Raw genomic sequence first — 18,896 nt, forward strand, 5'->3', positions numbered from 1 at the left:
ACATGGTAGAATGCTCACCTGACCTGCAGGAAGACCTGGGCTTGCATGGTAATAAATGCTGGTCTCCACCTGTGCCTCACACTGTACAAACTAGGTGCGTGCTGCTCACCTATAGTCCTAGCGCTCTGGGGGTATAACGGTCGTTCTCAGTTACCTAGGGAGTTCAAGGCTAGCCTGCACAACGTGAGACCATTGCAAAGGAAAGTCTCGGGGCTGGAGAGATGGCTCAGCAGAGAGGTGAGCTCGGGTCCCAGCACCCACTTCAGGCAGCTCACAAGAACCTAACATTCCAGCTCTAGGGGATCTGACACCCTCTTCTGGCCTCCAGAGACACAAGGCATACACATAAACACACACAAACATTTTTAAAAGAGAGGAAAGAAACATATTTATTTGGGAAAAAATAAGATGACCTTTATTCATAGGGACACACCAATAGACACATACACATAATTTTAAAAATAAAATCTTTTGCTGGGAGTGCTGGTGCACACCTTTAATTCCAGCACTTAGGAGGCAGAGGCAGGCAGACCATGAGAGCTGCCTTGGGTGTCCAGGGAAGCATGTTTATGGAGAACACTTCCCTCCAACCATGGGCTCTGAAAGTAGCCTGACTGTGGGTTGAGGCTCTGACATCTGGGGTCTTCTCACACACTTCAGACTGGGTCTTCAGGCCTCCTGCTTCAGTTTATGCAGACCCGCAGTGGATGAGCAGGGAATGCTGGGTAAACACTGGCAAGGCAGCAGGAACAGTCACATTAGACACAAATATAGAATCTTTATTGTGTGATGTTCCAGGCAGGGGCAGAGAAGTCGTGGCCTTTGGTGTGGCCAAGGCAAGACCAGGTGTTTTTAGAACTGTGTGGAAACCAAGCTAGACTGGCTTGGGCTTGCTCAGTGGCTTGGCCAGAGGAGGGTAAAGGCACCGCGGCTACATTTGAAATCTGGCTCAGGCTGTTCTGGCCTTGGCTCCACAGAGATGAGGCGCCGGGCACCACGTTGACTCAGTGGGATACAGTCGGAAACACGGACCTCCAGGGTTCGCCCCTCCCTGCAGCAGGAAGAGCAGAAGGTTAGGGTGGCAGAGCTCTGTATGCCCACTTCCCTAAAGGACCCCAGACTCACCCTTGGCAGTGTGCAGCCAGCATGCCCACCAGCTCCCCAATGCGATTGTCAAGTGGTGGCTGGGAACGGTGTAGACACACTACAAGGTCATCATAGCCTTGGGCGTGTAGCACCACCAGCTGGTCTCGTCCACTGGTCACACTCAGCCCCGTCACCTGAGCAGACAGCTTGGGGTCAGAGTCACATCAAGCAAACCACTTCCTTCCAACAAGACTTTCCCGAGCCCCACTTGGGGAGTCCAATCTTTGGCAGAGTGTCTACTCTAGTGTCCAGCTACCCTCTGCCATCCCTGCCTTCCCTCTCTGATCCCTGCTGACAGAGGGGAAGACAGGCATGACATCATGCAATAGGATATGGCTACTATATCCCATAGATAGAGTGATACCACTGGTCCTTTGGCTCTCATAGCAATGGAGTCACCAGAGGTGAGAGACTCAGAGGTAACAGAGCCCGATCCCTGTCTCAGGCTGCTCCTTGTCTTATCAGAAAGAAAATTCTTGGGAATGAAGCTGGCATGCAAAGAACCAAGTAGCCATAGGGCCAGGCAGAGGAAGAGACAGTGTCCCAGAGGAGGTGACTGAAAGTTATGGTGAGGGCTCAGATCTACGCAGACAGGAGATTCTCTAAGACGCCAAAGAGAGAGGGGCTATTTGACTTGGCTAGAGCGTGAAAACATGAAGTAGGGGCATCCAGGTACTTGAGAAAGAAAGTTACTATAGGGTTTTCAGAGGAGTGCTACCATCTGTTGAGTGAGGGTGACCTGGACAGATAAACAATGGAGAAGATGAGGTAAGGCTCCCAGTCCAGGGTCCTCACTGACACTACACGTGGTGGAGAATGTCTACCATGCTCACCGCATTCAGGGGCACAGCCCGCATCACCCGGTACTGTCGGCCAGGCTCCAGCTTGTAGAGATGCCGATCGGTGAGCAGGAGGGCCCGGTCCCGGCTCTTGCGGAAGCGATTCACCTGCAGAGGAATTGACTGGGCCCAGGCTGGTACTGACCATCCTTCTCCAGGCCCAGCAACCCCAACGTCCTCCCTCTCTTTGTCCTTTCCTCACTGACTGACCGAGGATGACGCTTTCTAGGGTATCGGAAGCCACCAGAACTGGCTGGGGCTGTCTTAGGTCTCCCCTGAGTGCCTCTCATCTTTGTGCCCCGTGACCTCCATCCAAGTACCAACCTTGCGCACGTGACTGGAAAAAAGCACGGTCCCAAAACCATCCTTCTCCCGAAGAGCTTTTAGCTGCTCGGCAAACAGATGAGAAGCTGTGGGGTTGTCAGTGTCCTGAGGACAAATGATGGAAAGCGGGTGCTTGGGATGGGGTCTGGAATTGTGCTTGATTGACAGAAACTCTCAGCAAAATACCACAACTATCCTTCTCCGCCTTGGTGAATCTTAGTCAGGGCCCTGTACTTCTGTGACTGAGCACATGGGTTCTTTGAGAGCGGAGGGCACAGAATTTCACTGTTTGGACAGTTGAATGGTCACCTCTTCCTGCACACTAGCCTGGCTGGCCTGGATTTTATGTGGACGTTCTAGAGAAAGACTCCAGAAGGCATGAAGGGGTTGCACGTCTCACCCAACCACACAGAAGTACTCTGGAGACCAGGCCCAGGGCTGGTGTCATAGCTAATATTAGTTGCCAACTTGACACACCTGAGAAGTGCCTACGTTATATTTTCTTGATTGTTTACTGATGCAAGAGGGCCCTGGCCACTGTGGGTGGTATCATCCCTAGGCAGGTGGGCCTGGGCTACCTAAATGGTGGCTGAGCGAGACAAGGAGAGGGGGCCAGTCGGCAGCACTCCCCGGTGGTTTCTGCATCAGTTCCTGCCCTGAGTTCCTGCCTGGATTTCACTGGATGGTTCACTGTGCTCTGTGCACTGAAATGAACCCTTTTCTACCCAGGTTGTTTTTATCACAGTATTTATCACAGCAACAGAAGGCAAGCTAGAGAGAAGGCAAACTGACAATAGCCAAGAGAAGGTGAAGGGAGCCATGGCAACAGGAATATTGGTAAATGTGTCATGTGAGAGAATGTGTATGCATGCGCCTGTGTGTGCTTGTGTCGGAATGGGTAACTGTAAATATGAAAGGCAGCCGTACCTGAGAACACAGGACTCTCGGGGTGGGGGCATGGGGGGCAGGGGTTGCTCAACAGAATCCAGGATTGGGTATGGCTGTAAAATCCCAAAACCTCAAGCATGAACCTTTGGAGCAGGGCTAAGAAGAGGGTTCAACAGGCCAGACAATACCGGGATGGACAGACTAGCTGGTAAGACCCATGCTTGTGTTAGTTCAGTTCTGAGCACGCATTGCTCTGGACCGGACCGATACTCACAGAGGACAGGTAGTCTCGGGCCCAGGCCCGCTGGCAGCCCCAATCCTGACGCAATCCTTGCAAGGCCCCCATAGCGGCCACCTTGGCCTTGATCTGGGTCATGTCTGAAGGAGGAATGTTCTTCACTAACTGTCGTGCCCGCCACCTTGAAGAGACAAGGATCAGAAGACACCTATCTGTGTTCATAGCTCCTCCAGCTCCTCCCCCAAAGAGCCATTTCTTCATCTGATGCTGACTGCCCTTTGGATCCCAATCCCCGCCTACCTCTCTGGCCTTGACCTTTTGTACCCAATGTGTGTCCTTAGAAGACAACTTCCAAACTCACAGATGTTCAGCCTGACACTTGCTTTGTGTCCTCCTTCTGGAGAACTACTCAGACTTCCAGGTTCATACCAACATGGAGTCCCCATTTCCCAGCCTCCCTAACTAGCTTCCCCTGTGAAGACCATGGCACTGGACCAGGAGAGTCATGGTACATTGATGGCCAGTTAATACTACTCAACCCTATCCTCTTGCTTATTCAGGGGATGGGGCTGGGTCTCCCAGTCAGGCTCAAGGATTCAGAGGACATTGACTAAATGGGAAATCATATGGAGGGCTGAGGATGGTACCTGCTGAAGAGAACATGGCAAGTGTCCTGGAAGGGCTGCAACACAGCCGGAGGTGGTGGCCACACAAGGTCACGGCCGTAGAGTGGGGGCTGCCGTGCGGCTTGAAACCGTCGCTGCAGTTCAACCAGGTGAGCACGCACCTTGTGCCTCCGGAACCAGCGCATGATAGTGTAGATGGCCCTTAACCGCCGGCAGCGCCACCTAGCCAGGGTTCCACGCCATGCCTAGATGGAACCCATGGGAGAGGACATGGGGTCATTCCCAAGCAAGGCACTAATGTCCTACTCTAAGATGGCCTTTAGTCTTTCCTGGCCACCCATAGCTTGTCTCCAAGAAGGCTGACCGTGCCTCTTAGAAGCCAGTTCCATTTGGAGGCTTGTTGTTGGGTAGGCATGTGGCCCTCAAAGGCAGACAAGCCCTGCTTAAGGCTCTATGGGCTTTCAGGAGAAAGAGCAGCTCATCTGTACCAGACCTTGTAAGCCGGCCCCTGTTGGCTCCCTAGGCAGAAAGCTTGTGTGGGAGAGAGGAGACAGGAGATGGACGTCTCCATGGCTCCCAGAGACAGAGGGACATCCCCAGAATGTGACCATCAGAACTCAGACTGAACCTCGACAAGAAGGGCAGCCAGGGACCACACATGACTTCAAAATATTAGGAACACCATCAAGAGTGGAATGGGCATGGCATAGTCTGCAGCTCTCTGTGGACACCCATCCCCCCCAAAGAGGGTGTCCAACCAGCACCCCTCCTCGCACCTTCTGCAGCAATAACACAATGATGGGGATGAGGCGAGCTCGGCTCTGCTCCAGAGTGACCAGCGTCCTTGGGGATCGAATGAAGAGCTTGCTGTGGCCAAAGGCCACATCCCCTTGCAGCCCATGCTGCTCCAGCAGGGCGCTCACGGCCTCCCTGTCGGAGCCCAGCAGGTGGTTGGGCCACGTGTACTCACAGGTCATCTTGTACCTGTCACCACAACAGGAAGGTGGGTATTTGATGTCAGACAGTACGCATCGATCCCCCTCCATGACCAGCCCTGGGAAGGATGTAGGGGTACCAGGAATCCACGGGACTGAAATCTTGACAGTATGCTTCTGGGACAGTTATGACCTTGGGCATTGCCCCCACCACCAATTTCTTCCCATACCTATTACATGTGTCCCCACATATGGCCTTGCACATATTCACATGTTCACATACACACATCTTCCCCACACTTTCTCACGGACATTTCGGTGCTTTGGGGCCAGAGGTACACTGGCTCCAACTTGCATTGTCATTTAAGACATTATTTAGGGTCCCTTTGCTTCTACCCGCCAGATTCCACATGGAGTCATCGCCCATGTTGTGGTAGGTGTGGGAGCCCGTACCTGAGCAGGAATCGAGGGTAGGGCTGGCGGGAAGCAAAGCCAGCTCTACGGACCCTCACATTCTCCAGGAGCCCCAGGTATGCGACCTGGTGGCGACAGTGGGCTTCATCGAACCGCCCAGCCACCTTGTCTTCATTGGGCTTGATGCAGCGGACATAGAAGGGCTCCTGTAGGGACAGAGGGCACTTAGGGGCCTAAGCTCGTGATTCCTGTGTGTTCTGCCCCAAGAAGATAGGGCTTCTCTGGCCTCAAAGAGCTGGATTAGCAGAGCTGGGACAAGGGAAATCACAGCAGAACAAGGTACCTAGAACCTCACCAACCAGAGCCCAGAGCTAGGTTCCAGTCCAGGAAAGAGGAAGAAACTCTTCTACCCTTGCCTTCTCCCTTCGTCCCCAAGAGGCTACCATTTCTGGAAGTTCTGTTAACACACCCTTTCACACCCTCCTCCCAGTTGCTTCTCTGACTTTCGGTCTGAAGCTCCCCAAGAGAGCTAGTGCCGATTTCCTGTCTCTGTGACTTCCAGGCCCTCTTACCCAGGAGGCACTAGACTAGGGGTTTACTGCTTTCAAAGCCTGCCCTGTGTTCAGTGGGTGTACAAGTCTGACCTCTGAGTCCCATATCCAACCTCTGCTGTAGATCCGATCCCTAGTGGGGCAAGCAGGGCTCAAGCAGACAGAATAAGAATGCCCGCCCCTCCATGACATGTACCCAGGGCACAGAGAAGGATTTGAAAGGCAATACCTTGGAAGCCAAGTTCTCCACTAGGGCAACCATGGAATTCTTAAAAAGTGTGCCGGCTGTCAGGGGGCGCTTGGTTACTTCTGTAATGTCCTGTTGCCCATCTGGCCACATGGCCCGCAAGGTGGGATCTGCGCTATAGACACAAGCCGCGTTTTCCCAGATGCCCTGGCAGGGCATAGCCTGTGTGACCCAGCATGGCTCCAAACTACATAGCTTTGTTTTTAAACCTCAGTCCATCTATGAATTAAGTAGGGATTAGACCTCAGGGTCCCTGGCCCTCAGGCCTGGCCTGGCAAAAGCCACACTTACCTATTGTACAGCAGCCGCTTGAAGTCCTGGAAAAGGGAATCTCTATTCTTGTCAATGAAGCCCTCCACAGAGTACCTGACCAAGACAAGAGTGTGTGAGTAGATCAAGGGCCCAGCAGACAGGCTACCCAGAGTGCCACCTTCTGGCACCTATCTCTAATTTCCTGGACTGGTATCTTCCAGCTGCTACCCTCTGCTTCCTAGTCTCCCTTGGGTCTGCATTCTTTTTTGTCCCCTACACCTGTTCTCCTTAGGATAAACTCCCCTCCCGGGAAAGACTCAGCAGCGGAGGTCCCAGGACTAAAGCCAAACATCCCAGCACCAAATCCTAGCTCTTCCTCAAGTGCACTGGGTGGCTGTCTCATAGCTCTGCTTCTCGAGGAACACTAAACACTTGAGCCAGGCCTACTGGGTTTCTATGAATCCCAGCAATTACAGTCATGACTAACAGCTCCAGCCTTGTGACATAGAACCTCAGAATAATTCTTGGTTCTTGGACCACTGGAAAGTTAATTGATAAATATCGGCCCTGCTTATAGCACTGATGAAGACACAAGTGTGGCTCGCGGTAACAGGTATCATCACCTATTTCCTCTCCTGGGGAAACTTCCATCAAATACTGTCCTTCTCTGAGTCATCTCAAATCCACGTTAGAGAGGAATGAGAGGTAAATTATCGGTCATGGTGACAAGCCCAGAAAGAAAACCTAGACTTCGATGCTCAGAGGTGTGGTGCTAGTTAGTTTTTTGCCCACTTGACACAAGCTAGAGACATCTGAGAAGTGGGAACCTTGACTGGGAAATGCTTCCATCAGACTGGGCTGTAGGCAAGTCTGGAGGACATGTTTTTATGTATAATTTTTATAGGTTTATTCATTTATTTTTATTTTATATGTATGGGTGTTTTGCCTGCATATATTTCAGTTCATGACGTGTGTCTTTGGTGCCCATGGAGACCAGAAGAAGGCATCAGATTCCTAGGACTGTAGTTACAGACAGTAGGTGCTGGGTATCAAACCAAAGTTCTCTAAGAGTTGCCAGTGTTCCTAAGCACTGAGCCATCTCTCCAGTCCTGGAACATTTTCTTGATCCATATGAGAGAGCCCAGACCAGTGTGAGTCGAACTATCCCTGGGAAGGTGATCCTGGGTTGTGTAAGAAAGCAGGTTGAGTGAGCCAAGGAAAGAAAGCCAGCAAGCATCGCTTCTCCAGGGCCTCTGCTTCAGTTCCTGCCTTAAGTTCCTGCCCCTGCTTCTCTCAACGAGGAACTATAATTGGAATTTGTTTCTGAAATAAACCTTTTCCTCCCCAAGTTGCTTTTGGTCGTGGCCCTTATCACAGCAATAGGAAGCAAGCTAGGACAGCTGTCTGGGGACCGAAGTGAGCCCCCATCTGGGGCTAATTATAAGCGCAAGGTATTAGCCAGGACACGGGGGTACATATGCACAATCCCAACAATTGGAAGGCTGATGGAGGAGAGCCACGGGTTCTAGACCAGACTGGGCTCTGTAGTGACAACCTACATAGACCACGTAAGGGTTGGGGAGGCATTCACTAGACCAGCGCTTGCCTATCACGTGCACAAGACCCCAGATTTACTCTCCAGAACAAAAAGAAAGAAAAAGAAGGAAAGAAGGAAGAAAAGGGAAAGGGAGAAAAAGAAAAAAGAAACGCAGGATTCTTGCTTTCTAGGGACCACCTTCCAACCCGAAGCTCCTTCATATAACGGGTAAGGTAGGGCTCTAGAATGGGTATTTTGTTGTTGAGTTTTTTGAGAGGGTCTCCCTATTGTGTAACCCTGGCTGTCCTGGAAGTCACTACCTAAAGCGGAATGACCTTGAACTCACAGATAGCTGCCTACCTCTGCCTTCTAAGTGCTGGGATTAAGGGTGTATGCCACCATGCCCAGGTATTGACCTGGAGCGTCTAAATGCGTACAGCTGGGGTAGGACCAAAACTTTGTGTCTTTCCTGTACCTATGCTTCTTGGGACTGAAGGTACTACTCACGTGACATCCCCTGCATAGTGTTTGATCCGGAAGTCCCGGCCAAACTCCATGGTTTTATCTGTAGGACAAAGCTGAGGTACAGGCAATGGTAAGACACGGGCAATGGGGGCAGCTTTGTAGTCTATGTGTGGGGACAATCCCACAGGCACCTTTGCTGGACAGAGGTAACTGTGACGGTAGCAGCAGGCTTGGTTGAGCATCGTAACACCTCTGTACGCATCCCCACCCTCAGTGCTGTCACAGCACGGGGACAGCTAGCTCACCTGGCGGCTAGAATAGTGCGGGTGGTGGCGGTGATGTGTGTCCAGGGTCTGCAGGAAGATGCGGTCAGTGATCGGGCCTGCTGTGCTGCAGGCCTCATCTAGCACGGCCAGGATGCCTCGGTGGGGCCGCTCGACTAGTTCCACGATGGTGGCGTTGTTGAAGTATTCAATCTGGAGTGGAGGACACCAGAAGAGAGGCTCGAGAAAAACTCTCGACACTGACTAGTCGCCTCCCCTTGCTCAGGGCCTGCTTGTTGCCCTCCGGGTCCCTCGAGGCTCCTAAGGCTCCTCCAGCCACCAGCCCTCCTCCCCTTTCCCGCCCCCCGACCCCGCTCCCGCCGTCACCACCGCCCCGCCCTCGCCCCCCACGCCCCCGCCAGCCCCGCTGCCGTGCTCACGCTCTGCCAGGCGATGCCCTCACGCTCATACTCCTCTTGCTCTTGCTTCAGGATAAGCTGGATGAAGAGCTGCTGGAGCTTCTCGTTGCAATAGTTGATGCAGAACTGCTCAAAGCTGGGGGTGGAGTGGGACCTTCAGAGGGGCTCTCGCTCCGCTCCGTGAGGGTTAGGTAGTGATGGACAGCTGCCTGTCTCCTAACAGCTCTGCACTGTGAGGTATGAGCTCTCCACCCTACCACCCCATGTTCCAGAGTGGACTTGGGAGTCACCATCAAGAGAAGTGAGCCCCCAAATTTTGCCTGCCATCAGGTTACCATAACTGGCTGGGGGTAGAGTCTACTCAAGGGCCAGCAGGAGAATCTAAACCAAATTTTTTGGATTACAGTGGCCACAGTGGTTACAGGGTCAAATGTACAGTTGCGGTTGGCTGGGTTGCCTACCTGTTGACGGGGAAGACCTCAAAGCCATAGATGTCCAGCACACCAATGACTGTGTCCTTGCCGTCACGCCGGGGGTCACGGCCCCGGGGTTCCATGATGCCATTGATCCTGTCCACGACCCACTCAAACAACCGCTGGTACACCGCCTGGAGTAGGATGTGTTTTCTGTGTGACCAGCCCACCATCCCTATCAAGGCCCCGATGGTTTCTCCCTCCGGCTGCTCTGAGAAGAGCTGAATACCTTGGCGCAGGCATCCCGGGCATAGCTGGCCTCGGCTGCCGTATGGCCTTTCTCTATGAGTTCTCGGCCTCCGGAAGCCACTGTACGAGCCAGCAAGGTTCGAAGAACAAGGTCCCTGGGTGTGGCTGTTAGCTTGGCCACGTAGTCCACCAGAGCCTCCTCCGCCACTGCCAGGCCTCCTTTCTGTGGCCCATTTTCCTCCGTCTCCACAAACTCGATGTTTCCCTGGTGATGAAGGAATCATGAGCAGGCTGGCTGCCTTTGGGTGGAGAGAAGGTCAGAGGACAGACGGACACAGATGGAGACAGAGGATGTGGGTGTGGGAGAACACAGCTTTCACCCATTCAGCGCTGTCAACTGACCACTGTGGGTCATGGACACAGCAGAGATCTAAAACCTGCAACTGAGGTGTCTCAAGAAGAACTGAAGCTGAGAGGTGCTGAGGAAGAGCTCACAGGCCACAGCGCCACAGGCGTGAGAGTCAAGGCTGAGCTGTTACAGAGCCTGGGCTGCCACTCTGTATCAGACCCTACTATGCACCACCCACTCGGACTCAGCAGGGGAGGAAGGCAGCTCAATGACTCTGCGGGAATATCCCCCACTAAGTCCAATCCTTCCCGGGTGGAGGTTCCCAGGGGGAGAGGTCGCCCTCCAGGTTCCCAGGCCAAGCTCACCAGGTGCAGAATGGCAGCTAGGATTCGATGGATGGACTCCACCTCCTCGGGACTGAAGCCGATGATCCTCATAGCCTCCATCACGGCTTGGTGGCTCTTCTCATCACTATCCAAGGCCTAGGGGAGAAGGTGTTTACCATCCAGGTAACGTGGGCCCAGGACCCCTGCCCTTCTTAGACCTCAGTTCCTCCATCTCAGAGTATCTGCTAACGCCCTCTCCTCCTCCATGAATCCCTATTCCTCCATCCATATGTGTTCCTCCAGTATCCTGTCTCCTCCCTGAACTATTTTCTTGTAGGCAGGGGATGCTTGTTCATTTTCTGGCCACCCAGATACAAAATAATTACACAGAAACTATATTAATTAAAAACACTGCTTGACTTTTTAGCTCAGGCTTTTTATTAACTAACTCTTACATCTTAAATTAACCTATTTCTGTTATTTTATATTTTACCACGAGGCTCGCGGTTTACCAGTAAAGTTCCAGTGGGTGGGCATCTTTCTCCTTTGGCGCCTCTCTGACTCTGCCTATTCCTTTCTATATCTCTGTTCAGATTTCCCACCTGACTTTACCCTACCCTGTTATAGGCCGAAGTAGCTTTATTCATCAACCAATAAAGCAACACATAAGCAGGAGACCCCACATCATTTTCTCTCCCACTTACTTGAACGGCTCACACCCTCTGGCCTAAGCCAATCGCTGTCTACTCCCTAAGTCTGAGACCCGTACCCCTTGCCCTCACATTGTGCACACCCATGCAGAGCCCAGCTCCCTGGCGTGTGAAATTATACACAGCAGGATTCCTCTCCAGATGCAGTCCTTGCAGCTCTTGGTCGTCACTGCCCCTGAGCAACTGGAAGGCACATAGGTCCTTTAGTTAGGCACTGAGTTTCAAGGACCCTCCTCTACCAACCACGTCCCCCAGCAGAAACAGGATGACTCCGACACAGAACCCATAGGAAAAGCTGCCTGTGTCCCAGGGTACTTAGAGTCTCTGGGTCTCAGATGTTGGAGACAACTCCATTCTCAAGGATCTCCCACCCTTTGGTGCCTGGGGTGAAGTATGATCTTTGGGATAGAGGTAAGGGGAATAAAGACAGGGTTGGGGGCTGGTTAGTGTGGGGCAGAGAGGGGAAGCGGGGGGCAGTGAGGAAGGGAAGGAAGGCAGGTCCAGCCTACTGCCCTTCCCTGCCTCTCCTTTTGTTTGCTAGTTTGCTCTCATCTCCCCTCCACTCACAGAGACTTACCTGGTAGAAGGCATGGAAGTTCCTCTCACCCACATGCTGCTTGAGGACCCTAGACTGAGGCAAGAGGGGTAGTTGGATTCCGATCCGGGAATGAGTGTGTACCAAGGACCCATCTGTGTATTACCGGGTGGGAAGCAGCCCAGGAGTAAGGATGCTGTGACATAGGGATACTGAGGCCCAGAGAAGGGCCACTAAGGGCTCTGCTTTCCCCATGTATGTTCCCAGCACCTGGGATCTTGGCATCAGGGAAGGGTCACCTCGGGCCACCCGCCCACCTTCTCCAGCAGATAGCTGTGGATGTGTCCTCCAACAGGATCCCCCTTGAAGTCGAAGTTGATGTCCATGTACTTGCCGAAGCGGCTAGAGTTGTGGTTGCGGTTGGTTCGGGCGTTGCCAAAGGCTTCCAGCACACAGGTGGACTTCAGTAGCACATCCTTTACCCTGTGGACAGAGGCACTAGGGGCTCAGTGCAAAGACCCCCATATAGAGAATAATCACAGCGGCTCAGGATGGGCCAGGAAGCTGAGCTGGCTGAGGAGCGAGTGGTCCACCATGTTCAGAGTGACCCCTGCGCTGTGCATAACTGTCAGCTTCCTTCTGAGAACTGGAAGTGCACTTGTCCAGTTTGTGACACACACATTGTCCGTGCAGCTCTGAGCCCAGGACAAGTGCTCAGCCAATGCCGTGTACTGTTCCTTGTGGCCACCCCTGGGTCCCATCTCTTTTGCAGCAGAGTCCCGGGTCCCATCGCTTTGGCAGCAGGCCTTTAGCTACAGTTAGGTAGCAGTGATGGTCACCTGCTGGGAGACTGATATTCTTGCTCCTGCAAGCCCCCACCACAACATTACCACTGGAAGAGACAGGCTAAGACCCGGGTCCTTCTGCAGGGCCTGAATGCAGAGTAGAGGGCTGGGCTTCCAGCCCATATCCTGGATAAGGCAACTGGAATTCAGATGGCTGCCTGGTCCTCCTCGCCAGGCTGTCAATTTCTCCAGGCTTCGGTAGGCCCCACAAGATGTTCCCTTTCCTGCTTTGAGACCTCTTGATGCCACCTCCTCCCCAGTTGGCAGTGTGCACACCTTGTCTTGGCCTCAGTCCTTTCATCTGAAAGGTCCTCGGTGTGGCTTTAGGGTGCGGGGAGCGACCTGGAGTCTTCCTGATAAATGTTGACTTGAGCTGGCCTTTGCCTTTCATTTTTTGCTTCCTAGCCCAAGGCCCTTCCCCTAGCAAAGAAGTCTCAGCCCTGCTGGGACCCCTAAGTGCTCACCTCTCCACCTCAGCCCTCTGGCTTGGGTTGGTGACAGCAGCGATGTACTGCATGATATGCTTGCTGGCTTCTGTCTTCCCCGCCCCACTCTCCCCTGGCAAGAAGAGAGGGAATGATAGCATCAGCTACATCGCATCACCCATCCTTACAGGTGGGAGCTCCACCCCCCTCATTTATTAGTGAGGCATGACTCTGGCATCCGGTTCACAGGCACAGGTACCTGAGATGACGATGCAGGTGTCCCTGGATCTACGCTTCATTGCCTTGTAGGCAGCATTGGCCACAGCGTAAAGATGGGGTGGTCGCTCATAGAGCTCACGGCCCTGGTACTTGGCAATGGCCTCTGGTCCATACAGTGGCAGCTCCTGGTAGGGGTTCACAGATACCAGCACCTCACCGATGTAGGTATAGATACGGCCCTTCTCAAACCTAGGTAACAACAGAACAAGGCCTCAGCACTTACATCCACGTGGGAGTTCTCAAGTAGTCAGCAGCCCCTCCCAGAAAAGATCATAGAGAGGAGAAAAGAGGGGCCTCATTGCCTCATTGACTTAAGACACCGTGGTGCCATCCTGAGTAAACTGAGTCACCCAGAGCGGTCCTTAGCACTGTGCAGAGGGGTTCACACTGCTATCTGCAGGATGCTCAGGTCCCAGGAATCAGGGACTTATCCATTCCACAAAGGGGACTGACTTATGAAAGAACCCTGGTTTTTCTCAAGCGTCAGGGCTGGCCCCAGGTGACCCCTGCAGGGCAGCTGGGTTAATGAAACTGAGAAAAGGGGACTCTTCCAGGGAGGGGGCCTTGGTTGTTTCCTGCCTCAGAGTCTAGGCGGGACCAGAGCCGGAAGGGGACTCGCCCTGCCCCACCCAAATCATAGGGTGGTGATTTGCTTTTCACCCCCTAGTCATGGCCACCACCCCACTCCAGCCCATCTTCAGACTTCTCCACCCTTCCGTTCACAAACCCTGTCACCAGCAGGAGCCCGGGTTCGTCCCTCCCTGGGATTTTGTCCGGCCTGCTTGCTCCTTGAGGTTCCATCTGCCCTCGGTGTGTGGGACCCGCCCAACCCCAGGCAGGCCTCCTCAGGGGTTCCTCTTTCTGCCACTTGTGACATGGGTACTCCTAGGGACTACAAACTGTGTGACCTGCCGCCACTGTCCTCTGTGGCTCGGTAGATCGTGAGCTTGCTTTCCACAAGAATGAGGCAGACTGACTGCTAACAAAGCGTTGACTCATTTCCTGGAGAGCCCTCTCCGTGTGTCAGCCTGCGCCTCCACCTCTGTGCCTAGGGAGATTCCTTGCCCTCAGGTGCTCTCCAGGGAGCCTCCCAGCACACCACACCGCAGACTCCCTAGGAGGCAGGCATGAAGTTCTGCTGCAACAAGGCCATTTGCCATGCCATGTTTTTAGCTCCTGGATCCCTCCCAGCCTTCCTCAGCAGGAAAGTGGGCTCCAACATCAGCTCTACCCATCCGTGGTAGCCTGTGACCCCTCTCATGAACAACCCAGGGCATTGCATCAACTTGCTGCGATTTTCGGGACCCTAGGATGGAGCCCATTTCATTCTGAAGTTCCCGAGGAGGCTGGAGGCAGGTCCCACGTGAGACCCAGGGAAGAAATATCTGCAGGTACAGAGAAAAGGGCACTAGAGTTCCTGGTCCCTTTGCCCATCATTCTCAAAGGGGCACCACATTCTTGTCAATTAGGGTGTGGTGCCAGCCAGTGGGCAGCTCCAGTTCTGAAAATTGGTTACTTTCTGGGTGACTGTTACCTCCCGGAGACACCATCATTTCTGCCTATATTGCCTAGGCATGTGTAACCCTGTCCCCGGCCCTGATGATGGGACCAGTGTACCTTCCTTACTCCTCTCAGGTCTGCATGGATGAGAAGGGAGGAGAGGAGGGAAAGGAGCCCAGCCCCCCTGCCCCATCTACCTGAGCTGTAGGTTCTTCATGAAATCCTCCATTGTCAGTTGGTCCAAAAGCACAAAGTCAGCCTTCCCATACTCAGGGCCTTCCTCGTCCTCCATCCTGCTCACTGGAAGCACCCAGGTCAGGGTTCCAGAGCTTTCTGTACCGAGGTGAAGGGGCAGACAGAAAGGGGGAGGCCCAGCCCTGTCTAACTCCTACAGTGCTGCGGTAAAGTAGGAAGTGGGTTTTGCTGGGGGAGCTTGGCCCTGCCCACTTATAGCTCCTTTGCCCGGGTGCTTCAAATGCTGCTTCCTGCTCCCCGGCCCACAAAGTCTGTGCTTAACGGTCCGGTCCTCTGTTCCGATGGGGGTCCTTGTCCTCCTCAAAGCTCTTCAAGCTAGCATGGTAGTACAGGCTTGTAAGCTCAAGCACTCCCAAGGTTAAGGGCAGGCTGGAGATGTAGCTCAGTAGGTAGAGGGCTTGCCCAACATTCACAGAGCCCTGGGTTGAACCCTCAGTACCTATAAGAACAAGGCGTGGTAGTACATGCCTACAGTCCCAACACTTGGAGAAGGATCAGAAGTTCAAGGTCATATCTTACTATATAGCAAGTCTAAGATCAGTCTGGGCTATGACACCTTGTATCAAGAGGTGCTGCTGGGGAAACAGGGTGTGGTGGAGCATGCTTTTAGTCCCAGGAGTCAGGAGGCAGAGACAGGCAGATCTCTGAGTTTGAGGTCAGACTGGTCTACGGAGAGTTCCAGGACAGCCAAGGCTGCACAGAGAAATCCTGTCTCAAAAAAGAAAAAGAAAAAACAAACAAACAAAAAAGTAGGGGGGAAGTGACTGAGGTTAGAGGGTTGCCATAAAATCAAGGCCAAAATAGTCAACACAACAAGTTGAAGGCCTTATATAGCAAGACCCGGTCTCAAAGCAACAGAAACCTTTGCTTAACACAAGAGTTTTGAGAGTTGGTTTTCACCCTTGGTAGCACATAACAGAGATCCCTGCCCCTCCCCATCCCACGTCTCCTCCTCTATTTCTGCTTTCCTCCCTTTAACTCTGGAGTCCAAGCTGGCCTTCTGCCTCAGCTCCCCAATGCAGCTAGGACTGCACCAGCCCCAGCAGAAGGGATGATTATTTTCATTTTGTTAAAATCCCCTTCTTTTCTGTGTATGAGAGCTTTGTCTGCATGTATACATGTGCACTGTGTGCCTGCCTGGTGTCTGCAGAAGGCTAGGGAGGTAGTCAGCTGTAAGCTGCAGTCCTGTGGAGCATTCAGGGCTCCTGACTGCTGAGCTATCTCTGCAGCCCAAGAGAAATTTCTTCACATGGTCATGGTTACCCAGCTGTATGTCTGTCACCCCACAGTTCGACATTAGCCAGGGGTCACCACAGTAGAGTTTAAACCATAAAGACTTCCTGCCAGACCCTGCAGATGAGCCAATGGTTGGTGCTGTGGGCTATTTTGATTGCACTCTGACACTCCCAAAACTGTCCAATAAAGTTATACCTTGGATCAGGGGGGCAGATCCAGTGACTAGCTGACCAGAATTGGCCATAGAGAAGCCAGCCAGACGCGGAATGAATTGCACACACAGAATGGGATAGAGGTAAAAGGCACATGGTAGAACATAGTTTGATAAGCATATGGGTTAAGTTGTAAGAGCTAATAAGGAATAAGTCTAAGCTATAGGCTGAGCTTTTGTAATTAATAAGAACTCTCCGTGTCATTATTTAGAAGCTGGCTGGCAGGACAGAGAAAGATGTGTCACAGATGGCAACCCAGCACCACACAATTCCTCACCGCAGTAACAATGGCGGGGCACAGCCTTCTAGCGGGCTAGCCTTTAGTAGGACCCTCTTGCATATATATGCTCAGCTTTGTTTTTCATCCAGCCTCTGAGATAAGACCACACCTCTTGGAGCTCTCACAGGTCTCAACCCACAGTCGCTGCAGAATATTTCTTTACACTGTGTGAAGATGTGTCACTGTGATTGGTTTAATAAAGAGCTGAATGGCCAAAAGCTATGCAGGAAGAGGTTAGGTGGGACTTCTGGGGACAGAGAGGACTCAGAGGAAGAAATGTGGAGTAGAGAAAGCAACAGGGGTAGAGTGGGGAGATGAGGTAATGAGCCATGTGACAGAATGTAGATTAAAATAAATGGGTTAACTTGTTATGAGAACTAGTGGGACAAGCCTAAGCTAAGACTGACCTTTCACAGTTAATCTTAAGTCTCTGTGTTGTTATTATAGATGAACAGTGCATTTAGAAATAGTTGGCTGGACACTCAGGTTTCTCTGTATAGTTCTGATTGCAAGGTCTGCCCCAGGGGCCAGCTCTCTCTGCTCCCTTCCCTCTCGCTGGGAGGTTAGATGGCAGGCCCCCATGTTCCCAAATATGAGTTATTTGCAGGTCAACTTTGAGAGTTCTTGTATTCACAAATCCCTGATCAGATCATTGTATTTCCTTTTTCCTCTCTCTCTCTCTCTCTCTCTCTCTCTCTCTCTCTCTCTCTCTCTCTCTCTCTCTCTCTCTGTTTTTTTCGTGACGGCCTCTCTGTGTATCCCTGGCTGTCCTGGAATTTTCTGTAGACCAGGTTGGTCTCAAATTCACAGAGATCCGCCTGCCTCTGCCTCCTGAGTGCTGGGATTAAAGACATGTGCCACCACCGTCTGGCGGACAACTTTATTTCAATTATCTCATTTGATTTTTAAAATTATTTGAAAATGCAACATATCTAATGAAATTGTAAGTTGATAAAATAAGTCACGGGCCAAAAATACCCCAGATTCAATAGCAGGGCTCTGGCTTCACCCTGGAGCAGTATAGGACTCTTATTAGACAATCAGGCTGCATTCTTTTGAACCTGACATGGAAGCACTTCATCCCTAGCCTCTGGGGTAGTGCTTTGGTAGGGTTTTCCCAACCTGGGGACTCCCACCCTTGGGTTTCATTTCCCAAAACCCCAGGCCTTAAAAAGATCTGGAACTTGTGCTGATTCAATCAAGAACTGATATGACTGAGTTCCAGTAAAATCTGAGACACAGAACTCTGTAACTGATAAAAAATTTCACCTGTCATGATATAGTGTGATATAGTGTATTTTCGGGTTTTTCTCCTAACCACTTAAAAATCCCAAGACTGTTCATAGGTCAGAGATTGACCCGTGGGTGTAGTATTAGACTCTGGCTGTTTCCGCTTTCAGTGCATGACTCAGCCCTTCCCACCCTGGTGGCTTGCACAACCACGTTTGCACTGTCCCACACAGGAGTTACTCTCATTTCAATTATTGAAGCCAAGGAGATGACATCACATTTAATTCCTTCCTGGACTGAACCAACTCTGGGCTCTTTCGTCACCGAATCCAGAGGCTCGAGTTGTTTTAACAGAATGGCTGGTCACTCTGGACAGGTCGTAGCCACTTGTAGTTTCCTCATGGCATAGTCCTTATAAAAGCAGACTAGCCAAACCCAGCAAACATGTAGACACCCTGTTGTGGTGTCTGCTGGGGACTGAGGAAATCCTGGTAGTTTTACTGATACCTAGCTCAGGGTCATTGGCCATCTACAATTGTGTTTGCTTCTGGTCTTTGCAGCAGTCTTACCTGAGTACCTGCTTCCCCTATGAAACTGAACCACAGTTTTTGTGTGTTTTGCCTGTATGTATGTTATATGGGTGCTGGGAATTGAACCCCAGTCCTCTGGAAGAGCAGTCAGTGCTCTAAACCACTGAGCCATCTCTCCAGTCCCTGAACTAGTTTTAAAGTTTGTATGGGATGGGATGGGAAACGCCATGGGGCAGGGGATGGACTTTGCCTTCTGCCTATATGTATGGCACTGTCTTCTAGTTTCTGTTGTACGCAACAGGTACATGGGGGTCCGGCCAAGTCATAAAACCTGATTTATGACTTACTATTGTTGCCTTGGTGTTTTGCCTGCATGTA

The 18,896-nt window shown here is 52.0% G+C and overlaps 1 protein-coding gene across 1 annotated transcript; it reads right to left on the reverse strand.

The window, feature by feature from the left end:
* Positions 1-388: 388 nt before the first annotated feature.
* On the reverse strand, positions 389-15,191 carry Myo1g (myosin IG). Its single transcript, XM_087909177.1, has 22 exons — positions 14,973-15,191; positions 13,256-13,464; positions 13,036-13,129; positions 12,044-12,209; positions 11,769-11,822; positions 11,264-11,374; positions 10,521-10,637; positions 9,847-10,071; positions 9,606-9,751; positions 9,166-9,280; positions 8,768-8,938; positions 8,505-8,575; positions 6,500-6,574; positions 6,191-6,323; positions 5,450-5,616; positions 4,838-5,045; positions 4,083-4,306; positions 3,472-3,616; positions 2,310-2,414; positions 1,980-2,093; positions 1,126-1,280; positions 389-1,051 (listed from the first exon to the last, which is right to left on the reverse strand). The coding sequence occupies exons 1-22, from the start codon at positions 15,065-15,067 to the stop codon at positions 895-897; spliced, it is 3,057 nt and encodes a 1,018-aa protein (XP_087765303.1). The 5' UTR covers positions 15,068-15,191; the 3' UTR covers positions 389-894.
* Positions 15,192-18,896: the final 3,705 nt, after the last annotated feature.

This window comes from Myodes glareolus, chromosome 8 (assembly GCF_982192425.1).
Source record: "Myodes glareolus chromosome 8, mMyoGla1.1, whole genome shotgun sequence".
Classification (NCBI taxonomy): Eukaryota; Metazoa; Chordata; class Mammalia; order Rodentia; family Cricetidae; genus Myodes; species Myodes glareolus.

Bases quoted from the DNA above. Each gene is read 5' to 3' on its own strand.
- Myo1g (XM_087909177.1), bottom strand. From the start codon at position 15,067: ATGGAGGACGAGGAAGGCCCTGAGTATGGGAAGGCTGACTTTGTGCTT. The intron at 9,752-9,846 runs GTATTCAGCTCT...ATCCTACTCCAG, and splicing joins CCCGGGATGCCTGCGCCAAG to GCGGTGTACCAGCGGTTGTT. The intron at 8,939-9,165 runs GTGAGCACGGCA...CCTCCACTCCAG, and splicing joins AGGGCATCGCCTGGCAGAGC to ATTGAATACTTCAACAACGC.